Source organism: Diadema setosum, chromosome 2, assembly GCF_964275005.1.
Source record: "Diadema setosum chromosome 2, eeDiaSeto1, whole genome shotgun sequence".
In the NCBI taxonomy this organism is placed as follows: Eukaryota; Metazoa; Echinodermata; class Echinoidea; order Diadematoida; family Diadematidae; genus Diadema; species Diadema setosum.
In genome coordinates, this window is record NC_092686.1 from 2682000 (window position 1) to 2694794 (window position 12795).

The 12795-nt window shown below is 38.4% G+C and overlaps 1 protein-coding gene across 1 annotated transcript in view; it reads left to right on the forward strand.

Annotated features, from left to right (window-relative positions):
- Window positions 1–9731, forward strand: part of LOC140246373 (uncharacterized) — a 36453-nt gene extending 26722 nt beyond the window's left edge. Inside the window, exons 6-15 of the mRNA XM_072325842.1 lie at window positions 989–1109; window positions 1535–1771; window positions 2392–2658; window positions 4437–4628; window positions 5865–6044; window positions 6532–6714; window positions 7270–7447; window positions 7654–7820; window positions 8585–8740; window positions 9447–9731. Coding sequence (XP_072181943.1) covers window positions 989–1109; window positions 1535–1771; window positions 2392–2658; window positions 4437–4628; window positions 5865–6044; window positions 6532–6714; window positions 7270–7447; window positions 7654–7820; window positions 8585–8740; window positions 9447–9731 — 1966 coding nt within the window. The remainder of the gene's footprint in view (window positions 1–988; window positions 1110–1534; window positions 1772–2391; window positions 2659–4436; window positions 4629–5864; window positions 6045–6531; window positions 6715–7269; window positions 7448–7653; window positions 7821–8584; window positions 8741–9446) is intronic.
- The last annotated feature ends 3064 nt before the right edge of the window (window positions 9732–12795 follow it).

Consider the following 12795-nt stretch of genomic DNA (forward strand, 5'->3'; position numbering starts at 1 on the left):
ATGACCAAAAGACGGATTGCCATTAAAAATCTATCGTTTCAATTTATTTTTGCTTAAAGGGGAATGAAACCAAAATACAGAGAGATGTATAATGGATTGAGTAAATGCGGCAATATTAGTATAGAACAAATCAGTGATTTCTGGGGAAAATCGGACAGCCAGTACAAAAGTTATGAATTGTCAAAGTTTCGGTGCCGCCATACCTGAATAAGGAGACTACATCCTGCACTTCGTGACGTCACGCGTGGACAACAATGTGAATATAATGTTAAAAGAATTCCTCGAGTATCAATTTTCAATGAAAAGCAAAGCCTACACATTCCCTGTCCTTGTTTCTGACATAATATGTTAACTGGTAATGTAATCCCCTCTGTATTCTGAAGGAGGTATATGATAGGTGCTTTTTCATTACCCTAGAAAAGTGGAAATTTGTTGAATCTTCTTTATAGTTATTTTTGTCTTTACTTCGTTGTCCATGCGCGACGCCACAAAATGTTTAGTTTTCTCATTCATGGAGCAACTGACACTTAAAAACTCATAACATCGCCTGATTTTTCTCAAAACTACACTTTTGTGTATTACTCGTATTGCTGCATATACTTAATCCACACGTAGCCCTATACGTGGGTTTCATTCCCCTTACAATATTTTTGAATGTTTTTGCCGATACCAGCTCTCCCGATACATAACGACGTAGGCCCTACATCGTTTATCAAAGTCCTTGATGTGCACGAAGTGCAAATCCATTTGAGGGTTTGGTGCTTCAGATTATGAGTCCATCATTTTACGGTTGTATGAGCTATAATGGTTGACACCCATAGTAACAAATAATGCTTAGTGGTACGCATTATTCTTGTAGGCTTGTATGTAGCACATCTTCCCCCGAAACACCTTCCCAGAAACCATTGTTCTAGGTGTCATGTATAGTTGTTTCGTATTTATTGTGTTGTGATATATGGTACCCTTATCGGTGTTATCTTTTCCTCAGAAAATTGGCTGGAAAACAACAGCAGCATTCTAAAGATCGTCTCAAATATCTCAAGAAATGTTTGGAGAAACTTCCTAAAGGTCCCCCGCAGCTCATTTCCGTCAGTACTCTCACATCAAAGGTAACAAAAAAAAAAAAAAAAAAAAAAACTACTTCCATTCATCGAATGTAAGATTTCTTTAATACTTTCAAAGAATATTTGCTCTAGAAGACAATAATTACAAAGCTTCATTTACAAAAAGAATACCCCGTTTTATGCCTTGGAAGTTTCAGAGAAAGTCATAAGAGATTACCTTCGTACAGAGACGTTACTGGATTTGAATTTGTTTATATATCTATGTGTGCATGTCATATCATTGGATCCAAAGCGATAAATTTATTTCGAATAACAATGTCACAATGACGTCAGTCCGAATCACTTCCGCCCCGTTGAACACTGTCATAATGGCCTCGCAATCGAGGCAATTACTGGAGAAACAAAAACACCCACAACCAAAGAGTTGTCGTACACGTCTTTCTGTGTATACGTGATGTATGCTTGTACAGGGACTGGACGAGGCGAAGAAGGCGATCCTTTCCAAGATTCTGGAGAAGAAAAACTTCCCTCACCTCTCCCACGAGATCCGTCCAGAGACCACCAAAGTCTTCGAGGAGATTCTCACGTTGAGGAAGAAGAACGTCCTGCTGGTACCCAAGCACGAGCTTGACGCCATCTTCAAACAAAATGGCGTATCGACGGCTTCGGAGGACACCATAGAACACACGAAGTTCCTGCAGGATGCTGTGAGTGCTGCTACTTTGAATAAATAAAAAATGTTATTGCTTATCTGCTTTTATTTTTCAAGCTTCATTTCATTTCTTCCAAATGCCATTACATAACTATATAGAATATTAAATCGAATAGTTGCGCTCCACTACAATGACGTTCAGCAGCAAACAAAATTTTTCTAAACTGATTTGTTGATTTGTATCATGCAGAAACAATAAATGAAATGAAATAAATGATATCAGGTAATATAAGGCACAGGCAAGACACTTAGTGATACTCCAGCGACCAAGCATCATGTTTTTATTCTCACTCTCAATACTTAGCCATCCCAAAACCAAATCACAAATCTGTTTGATCTGCTGGTTTCATTATTTTGCCCAAACAATTACAGCTGTCTGTATAATTGCCTCATATTTAGGATAAATGCTGGCATAAATATTGAGATTTTCCACAAGGTAAAGAGTGTTCTGACAACAAATACAAACTCATTACAGATACAGATATATCTCAACATTTTTTTATTTCACCGGTTGTTCAATTTACGTAATATTAATGTGACATTTAGCACCATGTTCGAATTCCACCGATGTACAGTAATCTCAGTTGTTTTCCGCGTTCCCCTGGCAATCTGCAGGGCGCGCTCTATCCATTTGCCTTCCCCAATTCGCGAGGCTCCGCCTACAGCGCTGACGTCATCTGCGTGAACCCGCCGTCATTGGCCCAGGCCATTCATTCCATCCACCTAGACAGCAACAACAAGGCCTTCCGCTTCGAGTCGAAGCGATTCTGGCCGAAGAGCGTGACGGCGAAGAAACCGACTCCGTCCGTCCTAGTGAAGGCGCTGGAAGAAGTGTGCACGCAGGGCCGTGTCAGGGAGTGTCTACTTCCGCTGCTCTGTCAGGTAAGATATATTAAATTCCCTGAAAATACTCAGGAACATTTCCTCACATTGCATACCTATTTCAAATTCACATTCTAATCAAATTTTACTTCAAATATGACATTTTCCCTCAATGTAATAGCAAAAAAAAAAAAAAAAAATCAATGCGAATAGAAACATATAAACACATTAAACTATTTGTTCTAAATCATTGTGTTATTGAAAAGAAAAGCACAAATAAAACGAAGGCACATAATATCTCGTTGATTTAGGACCTAAAAGTAGAATTGAGTCCAAGAGATTCTTGTTAGGTAAAGCAAACCTCATTTGAATATTCAGAGTTCAATCATAACACTTCACTTTTACTTTTAATAACACGGAACAATAAATGACGTCGTCCTCGTCACATCATTTTCTTCTTTTTTCCCTCCTAACTGTTCTTGTTTTTTTTTTTTTGCTTTGAATTTAATTTCATCATTATGATCACCAGCATCAACGTCATTATCACCTCTATCATATAAGCAAGCACGGGGTATCGTCACTGTCATGTAATGATGGTATACCAATCTACAGAGTCGCCAGGTAAAACATTAGACAGAACCAACACTTAACACACTGTGAATTTTACGGAAAATTGGTCAGATTCAATAGACGAGGGCACATTGTATGGGATAGTAGCCTTAAACTTGAAAATGTCATTGACACTGCCTATCATGGCGTCTATTGTTCACACTTCAAAGATGTGAACAACGTAGGCCTACTCAAGTAAGTGAACTCTTAAATGGTTTAAGCGTTACTTACGCGATAGGCATCAGTGCATCGTTGTCAATGGTGTTACTTCATCAATGAAGAAGGTAGATTAGGGTATCCCATTGGGAAGTAATCTAGGACCGCTTTTCTTCTTTCTATACATCAATGACCTAACGAAGTGCACGATGAAGTCTCACTCTACGTTGATGACGCGTGTATTTATTTTTCAGACAAAAACCCGTCCACTATAATTAACACTTTAAATGAAGATCTCAATTCAATGAATCGCTTGTTGACCCAAAGTAAACTTGATCTGAATACAAAGAAATGTAGGTCTCTGCTAACAGGATCTAGAATAAGAATCAAAAGATGCTTTTATCTCTGATGTTACTATCAGATAAAACACAATAAAAACCTGTTAGGAGACTGAAATACGTGGGAGTCATGAATGACGAACACCTGGAATGGTCTGTTCACGTGGGAACTTCATAGGGAAAAAGATTGCAAAAGATAAATCTGTTGAAGCAGGTGAATTAGTTCGTTGGACGAAACATTGTGCTCCATTTTACAAAAGCATTATTCAATTTAATTTTGATCAATGTAATATTACTTTTGGAAATGTGGAAAAGGAAGTTGAACGATAGTAAGATTCTGCAAACTATAGAGCAGTTAGAACTGTTGTGGTTTTAGATCGGGCGGAATGATGTGATACGGTTATGATATACTGCAATCGGATAGAGTGAAGACCGAAAGATTTAACATGTTTGCCATTTTACGTGTACAGTAATTCATTATAAAGTACCTCAAAGTTTTCGGCGACATGTTGTTTTCAAATGTTACTGTAGTAAAAGACAAGCGACACAAACAATAATTACTGCCGTTAAACATGTACTGAGTTTAAAAGAAGGAGCACTTCTTACTACTTATCGATGATCTATGCACAAACTTGTACTGGTTTTTCTTGTAAACAACCCTTTTCTTATGTTAATGCTGTGAATCGAATGAATGAATGAATGAATGAATGAATTTTTTTTGTTTCATCTCTATAGTCCCTACAACTAGACGAATCTCAAACCATTCACCTCACCGAACTGCTCACCAAACTTGGCATTCTCCTGAAAGAGAGCAAGAATTCTACCGAGGAGGAGTTTGGGTGCCTGGAGTTACCCAGCTACAAATCTCTATCTACCCAGATCGTCTACCAACTGCCTCTGCTTGGTCTTGTGCCTCAAAATGGCCCGGTAAGCTTCTGCTCTACAAGCACGTCATGGCCCCGATGGGGGTTACCATGGACTGAAGTACAAACTCTCAGTTCGGATTAACATTGAAATTCAAATTTATTTCCGTTTTCGACAGTAACATAATATAAATGTACATCTCACTTTCTTTAGTGACAGAAATCATGTAAACAAAACAATGTGGATTGAACATAGTAAACAATACAACATTGTAAAGTTACAGTAACGATACATTGTAATGAGACTGAAGTAAAAATAATGAAATAAAGTTATGACCGTGGCATCGTCATCATTGTGATTATCATCATTATCGTCGTCATCATCATCATCATCGTCATCATCGTCGTCATCATTATCGTCATCATTATCAGTTATCATCATCAGTTACCATTATCATCATTATCATCATCATTATCGTCGTCATCGTCATCATTATCATCATCATCATGATCATCATGATGATGATCATCATCATTATCTTTAAATTCAAAACTTCCCTCGCCTTTATCCGATTAACAACATCGCCGTCATCTCACGCCATGAACTACACTGTAGCTACACTAAACTATACCTACATATCCAATGTGATGACGGGTGTACGAGAGTTTTGCGGTACCGGTAAATGTCGATCACAAATTAATAACATGACATTGTCGCCGTAATAACAACGATGACAGGCCATCAAATGCATCTAGATGGGATTACAATGCCTCTTTACTCACTAGGCTGTCTTTCCACACGATGAGCGCTTCTGAGCCAAGAATACTGCAGACACTTGTTCTTGAGTACTCTTCTGATGGCTTGTACATTTCTTTAAGTCTTTCATTGGAGAAATAATAAGGTATAGTTTTTGCAATGCAATGACTTCCTAAATTTCCAAGGGCTTTTTGGGAGCTTCTTTTACGAAATACTATTCACTAAACAAGAATCGATCAAGGAAGGCACTACGTGAAGGCACTGGTGATTTTGGTGGTGAAGATGAAGTTCATTCACGAACCTACTCGTTACGTGTAAAATCACATAGTGAAATCAGTGTTTTAGTGGTGTTTTTTTTTCCCCAAGGGAAATAATGAATCTAGTACAGCCATGACTTAGATTTTGATTTTCTTTCTGCACCTCTCATAGAGAAACGTTTCCTAATTACCAACGCTAGCCTGCTTACCTTAATTTTGCTTCGTTCACTTACCCCTTTTTTTTGTAGTTGTTCTTACTCGGTATGATTCTATGTCTTTCTGGCAGACACTAAATTGGACGCCAAAGCCGTTCCGGGGTGATGTGCAGCTCGGTTGGAGGTACAGATTTCAGTTGGGCACACCGCCGGGACTGGTGGCTCAACTTCTGGCGTTCTGCCGCTCAAGGGTCCGCCAGACTTCCTACCAACACCAGTGGCGATCGGGCCTCCTTCTCAAGTTAGGACAGGTGGGTCGGAAAGAGGTTTAAAGGGAGAATTCACCTCACGTTGACTGCAATAAATACAGTGTATATTTAGAATTCTGGTATTCATGATGTCAAACTTGTCGATATTAGAATTCAGGAATTTTTATGGCTGCACAGCATGGTGATAATCTAAAAGTCACGTATAATTTGCTTAAAGATTCTCCTCCTCCCTCTGCCGTATTTGATAGATGCTGTACGTAAACTGTAGGGAGGCTCGTGGACGGAAAAATGTTAATTTTGATGGCCCTTATGATTTATATAATTAGTGGTTTACGTTTTTGTTTACAATACTGTAGAAGCCTAATGCGAAAGCGGCAAATTCTAAATCATTTGCGGTGACTTTCAGTGACACCATTTGACACTTCTCGGTACTTTGAGTAGTATTAGCTGCCTTTTTTCGCGCAGTGATCTTGAAGATCGCTATATAACGTTACATTCCGAAAATTTCACTTCGGTTATCACCGCACAGGCTCTTGTGAACGTCAACGAGCCCGAGGTCACTGAGTTCTGTCCCTGTCTCGACGTGGTTGGCCGAGTGACGTCGGACGAGGAAGGGGAGCAGCGAGCGACGGAGATCATCTGGGGAGCTATTGCTAGGGTCCTCCTCATCACCGAGCAGTTTCTCCAGGAATGGCCCGGCTTCTACAGTATGGTAAGATGATGGTATGCTGATGGTTGCCCTATTCACGAGGAAAATGATAGTCAAATAACATATCATATTTAACTACCTGCCTTGTCAGCCTTGGACTACCTCACATTATAACAATGTCGGAATTTCGTAGCTTTGGTATTTGTTCCAAGTTGTAACTGCCGACAACCAGGGATAGCCTGGTGGTAGTGTCGCTGCCCGGAAAGCAGTAGGTGACAGGTTCGAGTCCTGTGGTTCCTTTTTTCACCCGACATGTCTGTTAAATTACAGATCAGCAGTTGTGATCTTACAAATTTCATTTGTAGAGGGATACAAATTTAAGAAAATTCACACCTCAATTAGCTACTTCTTGTCACAAATCCCAGACCACCATTATGGGATGCAGTAAGTGTACCGAGATGCTCCTTGTACCAAAGAAGGTCGTTTACACAGACAAAGAAAAAGAGATAAGAAGAGAAGGGAGGGAGAGAGATGAGATGTGTTTTATATACCTATTTGTATTTAGGTGTAATTGAATATTGTCTCTACACATTTTACTGGTTATCTTTTCTCTCCCAGGTCACCATAACACCGTTCAGCACGTTCTACACTTGCAGCAGCTCGGAGATTGACTTGGCGCCAGAAATCCCGTTACAGCTGTGTCTGCACACGTTGCACGCGGGACACACGTCCATCAATCTGGCCCAGAACGGGGCTAGCTACGACATTAACCTGGGGCTCATGTTCCCTACAATCGGTAAGAACATTCGGAAGTTCTGTTCAAGTGAATGTTTGCATTTCGTGTAGTAAATATAATCATAATAACCACTATGCTCATTTTTACATCTAATCAAAAAGAAACCTACAAGAGAAGACTTACTGTATAATGATTAGAATGATTAGAATTCATCACACTCTTCAAATACAAAATGCCAAATTGATTTTGTGCTCGTCACATTGTAGGGGACCCGTCGCAATCGGTGAATGATTGGCTAGAATCAATGGCGCAATCTACGAATAGCGACAACGATGCATGTCCGAGTCCAATATCCGAAACGCCCTCTACGTTGCCCGACGCAACCAGGCTGTCAGACGAAGTCGCTGAGAGCTCAAACTCGACGCCAGAAAAGGTGAAGTTTTGTTGATGCTTTTTTAAACCATTTTATATGGTTCATAAGATAAGTGTCTCCAGAATCAACATAAAATGCAAGATTTGAAAGGCATTAAAACTATGACAATCCTTTCAGATTATGATTCTTGCGGGATGTTTATCTAAGCTGGCGAAGAAAACCAGTGTTCATTAATTTATATCTAAGTTGAAGACATCTTTGAATTGCTATTTTTTGTATGAACTCGGGTGTAACTGCTCAAATAGAGAAATCTTGCACTCACGCCGAAATTACGGCCTTTTGATTGACAATCTGAATTTTCAGATGCCCTGTCACACTTTGCGGAATACTATTGATAATGCGAGCGCAAAGCGTTATTACTACCCCCACATCTTCCGTCCTATTATAGGTAACGCAGTCATCTAATGCTGATATGAACATGTTGACGAGTTCTATACTTCGTTCAAGTGCATATATTTCCATAATCTGAAAAGACACATATGTGGAACAGAATTGATCAAAAACTCAACAAAGTAAAAGAGAAAAAAAAAAAAAAACCGAACATAAACTATGCACTCACTAAAACACTCAAGAGAGTGGTGGAATCAATGGTATAAGTTATTGGCCTCTAAATACTTTACATAACCAAAATTCTAGGCGGAAATTGCTGAAAGTAACCAGGAATTTTAAATAATAACTCACTCAATGTATTTTCGTTTGTGCGCACACACACCCACGTCATTTTATGTAAGATATATCATCGACTCGCTATTGTATTGTTAAAGGCTGGCGGAGGTGTACAGGCCGAGTCATACAGCTCATCGCCAATGGCCAAGGACAAGAAAGTGGCCAAGAAGAAGGCAGTGGAAATCAAATGGGATCTCACGGAAGAAACGACGACGAAAATCAGCAGTGAGGATGAACTCAAAGAGGCTAAAAAGGTACATATGAATCACTTCCGGGGCAGTTTGGCAATATGCGATAAAAACTGAGAGTGTAATGTGATTTCCGGTGAATTTCCAAAAACAAAAATTACTATTAGCTACAAATATTGATTTTTACTTTGCGTTTAATGTTTCTTTTGTTTCTCAGCGAAGCGTTAATGGTTTTACTTACTTAAGAGCAGAACGCACTAAAATGCCGTGACGATTTTGATCAACTTAATTTGATGAATGTACGGGGAAAGTGTTTCCGTCTTTTATTAAGATTTCTTTAACCTCCGTCATGAATCATGCGTTGTAAACTATGATTACAAGGAAATTGTCTGAGATGAATTCAATCACTCTTTTCTAGTCATGTAGTAGCAAGTATAAGCCTCCTGTGCCAGCCTGTAAAAAATGTTTGATGTATCAGTTAAGATAAACAATACCATTGAATTTTTGGCATATAAGTTTATGGAGGTGGCTGTGCTAAGGAGGCCTACTGCAAAATACCACTACAGGGGGAGGCTTCTCCTGAATTAAAACACAGACCTTCTCATGCACAATATTGCGAAATCAACCATAGTACATTAGTATTTGTAACTACTTGTCAGTTTGTATGATTATTTGACAATGTTTTCTTATATCTGTTTGTTTGTTTGTTTTACAAGAGACTTGTAAAATATGGCATAAATTTATCTTTATCATCTATCTGACTCTTGTACAGGTTGCCAAGGCTTTCGTAGCAGTGGTGCTAGCCGAGGCGATGGCTCGGTACATCGCACAGAGCGAAGTGACCACCAACGGACATGCAGGCAACAAGTCCGATGCCCGCCATGCCGCCGCGAGGGCTTCCGCACAGGCAGCCCGGGCCGCACAGAGCGGGGACCCGGAGGCCGCAGCTAAGGCAGTCATCGCAGCAGTGAAGGCTGTTGAAGATGTCACGAACCCTAAAAAGAACAGGACACGGATTCGAAGCCCAGTCAAGAGCAAAATGTGCACTGTAATTTAGCATGGCATAGTGTCAAATGGAATGCCACGGCTAGAGGCATAATAAACTACATAACACTGCAAACGAGCCCACTGTAGATTTACCCTTGTATATAGGCTAATTACGTCAAGGATACAAACCACGGTTCTTTCTATAAAAAGGGGAAAAAGCAAGAAACGTTAAAGTGTCTTTCTTGATTGTGAAATAAATCGAAGGCAATGCATTTCAAGGTACGACCAAAATGCCATATAAAAATCTTGTTTAAATACTTGTTTGTAGTTTGCAATATTTATGTGGTAAAGTTTCGATGCATGTCCGATCAGTTGAATGACACACTGGTTGTATATAATTATAAAGGTATGTACGTATGTGATGATGTTTGATTGTTATGTATGCAAGCATCCATGAACATGCATGATTATACTAGTGCATGTCTATACGATTGTATATGTACATGTAGGGCCTACTATAAAGAGTTTGATTGCATGATGGGTTAGGTGCCATTTCAAACAATTTAAACCAAGTCCATAATCAGATAGCAGGGCCTACAAAATAAAACTTTTTCTAGTGATCAGGCTGGTGATACCTCACTCCCCCTTGACGCATAACGTGTAATATTCTTATATAATATTTTTGATATTCTTATAGTGAAAGAATATCCCGCATGTTCTTATCAAATCATTTTTCTTTCAGCATGCAGGTTTAGTCGCATGCCGAGATCTCAAATTGATATGAATAGAGTTAAGTCGTTTTGCCAGCAAACTCTTAATATGATTATAATATGTACAGTACACTCATATACATACACATAGTTGTATACATGCAGACAGACATTGCAATACCACTATGACACTTCTTTCTTTACCAGTCGATGCATTTTTCATTGTTAATGCTGCTGGTGGCTTCATTTGAATTCACAATGTATAGTATCGACTCATGTTTTACGTTGAAAGATAGAGAGTCACTACAGCGTTTGCTGAGAAAAGACCAAAACAACATTTTCCGAAGAATGTTTTATTTTTTAAAGGTGCATCCCTTTAGATCGTAATGGTTTTAAAGTAGATGACGCCGTGACCATCGATGAAAGGATGAAAGCAATAACTGTCAAAATTATCTGCAACTTTCGGTAGATTTTGTAAATCTGAAGGAAATTTGGATCATTCAGATGTCAGAAAGGGTAAGATAACATTTATCTCTTGATCTCTCTAAAAAAAAAACTACCACAAAATATTCAAAGATGTGCATAAATTTGTATAAGTACATTTCATGCACTTGCTTATTTGTACAATGTACAATAGGGGAATCATAATATGGGCGATTCATAGTAACGTGCGTGTGTGCGCGTGTGTGTTTGTGTGTGTGTTTGTTTGTGTATTGTTTGCGCACGTACCTTATCAATTTGAACGGTCGAGTAATAATGTAATTAGCGTTATGTGGTTGGCAATAACATTACGTTTATCAGCATCGGCGAATCATTAACGTCCATTTCCCATGAAGTTTGTAATCACCGAAAAAGTTTCTTTTACAATAAAACTGTTTCCTTTTGCGTTTGTTTCAAAGTTAAAAAGCTCTGTATACATATCGCGAATTAGATTGTAAATATTGTATATAAGGATTCATTTATATTTTATCAACGTCAATAGATTATTATCTTAAATGAAACTTGAGTAAACCTTTTTATTGTCGGCAATGAAAGGAACTTTTGAATGATGCTTTTAATATGCGACGCTTAATCACTATAGTTTATTACAGTGATTACGTGATAAAAATGATGTTGCATTAACCTTGGTCTTTATGATAAATGATGATATTGTGTCATCTTATTTAGTTGCACTTTTCTTAGTTATATTTAGGAACAGCAAATAAAATGTTGAATCAGAGTTTGTCCGAATGGCAAAACTACATTGAGTGAAAATAGCCAAATAAGTGCAACAGGCCGGTTACAATTTGAGGGAAATATCACACATTATGATTAAGTTGGGACTGTGAATGTCATTACGCGACACTTGATTGAAATTTCGTGTCTCGTAAGAAATCGAACCCCAAGCCACTATTCATGTTGAACGTGGCCAAGATTATACAGCCTATGCTCATGGAATGCCTATATTTTTTTTTGTTTATTCTGGCAAGTTTGATGGGTATTTGAATGTAGTGACTATCGATAAACTTGTTAGATTCAATTCATTTTTGATATTGTTTCTGTTGAAATTATTCTATAGTAAGATGTCCGTTTGGGGATTAACCCTTTCCGTGTCAGGGCCTTTTAAGCGTGTACAAGACTGTAAGTTTTTTTTTTATTCCAGTAGGCACTCAAGGCACACAAGAGATTAAATTCCTCGGACAAGTCGGACGAGTGACATTCTTCCGCAAACCACAACATATCATGCATTCCCGACACTTCTGAGATTTTCTTTTTTTATTATTATTATTTGTATTATTTTTATCATTTTCATTTTTTTTTTGGTTATGAGTAGTCCATAATGTCATCAATCTGGAGCACACAAGTGACTTCAAGCCGAATTACAAGACACATGTAAAATATGGTGTAAAACAAAACAAAGGATTTGTGTATGTGTTTCACTCTCCAATGCTAATTTGGTTGAGAGTTAAAAAAGGAAGAACAGGCGCGGGGTTAAAAGGATTAGGGTGTCGATGTTGAATGATTTCAGTCGTTCTAATGAGAATGACATTGGCTCTTTGCAGTGGCGGTAGATATAAAGTACTCAGTCGCCCGTTCTCCAAATATTACATGTATATGCATTAAAGAGTTATGCCGAAGTTGCATTCTTAACAGAGTGTAGGTACTTGAGTACCAATGGCATCAAAATACGTTTCTTCATACTGCGCACCTCACAACGCCAATTCTTATTCCTCTCTAAACAAAAGACCTAAGATAAACTTCTAACTGCACCCTATGAACCTATTTAAAAACACTACATCGTCAGATATTTTGACTATGAAGTTGTCTCGGACATCTATATCTCTAGTTTTGTTTTCTTTTTACTAAGTTGTTTGTGTAAAACAAGGAAAAATATTGAGTTAGATGTCATTTCCCTTCACGTAAACGAAATTATTTTCTGACTTA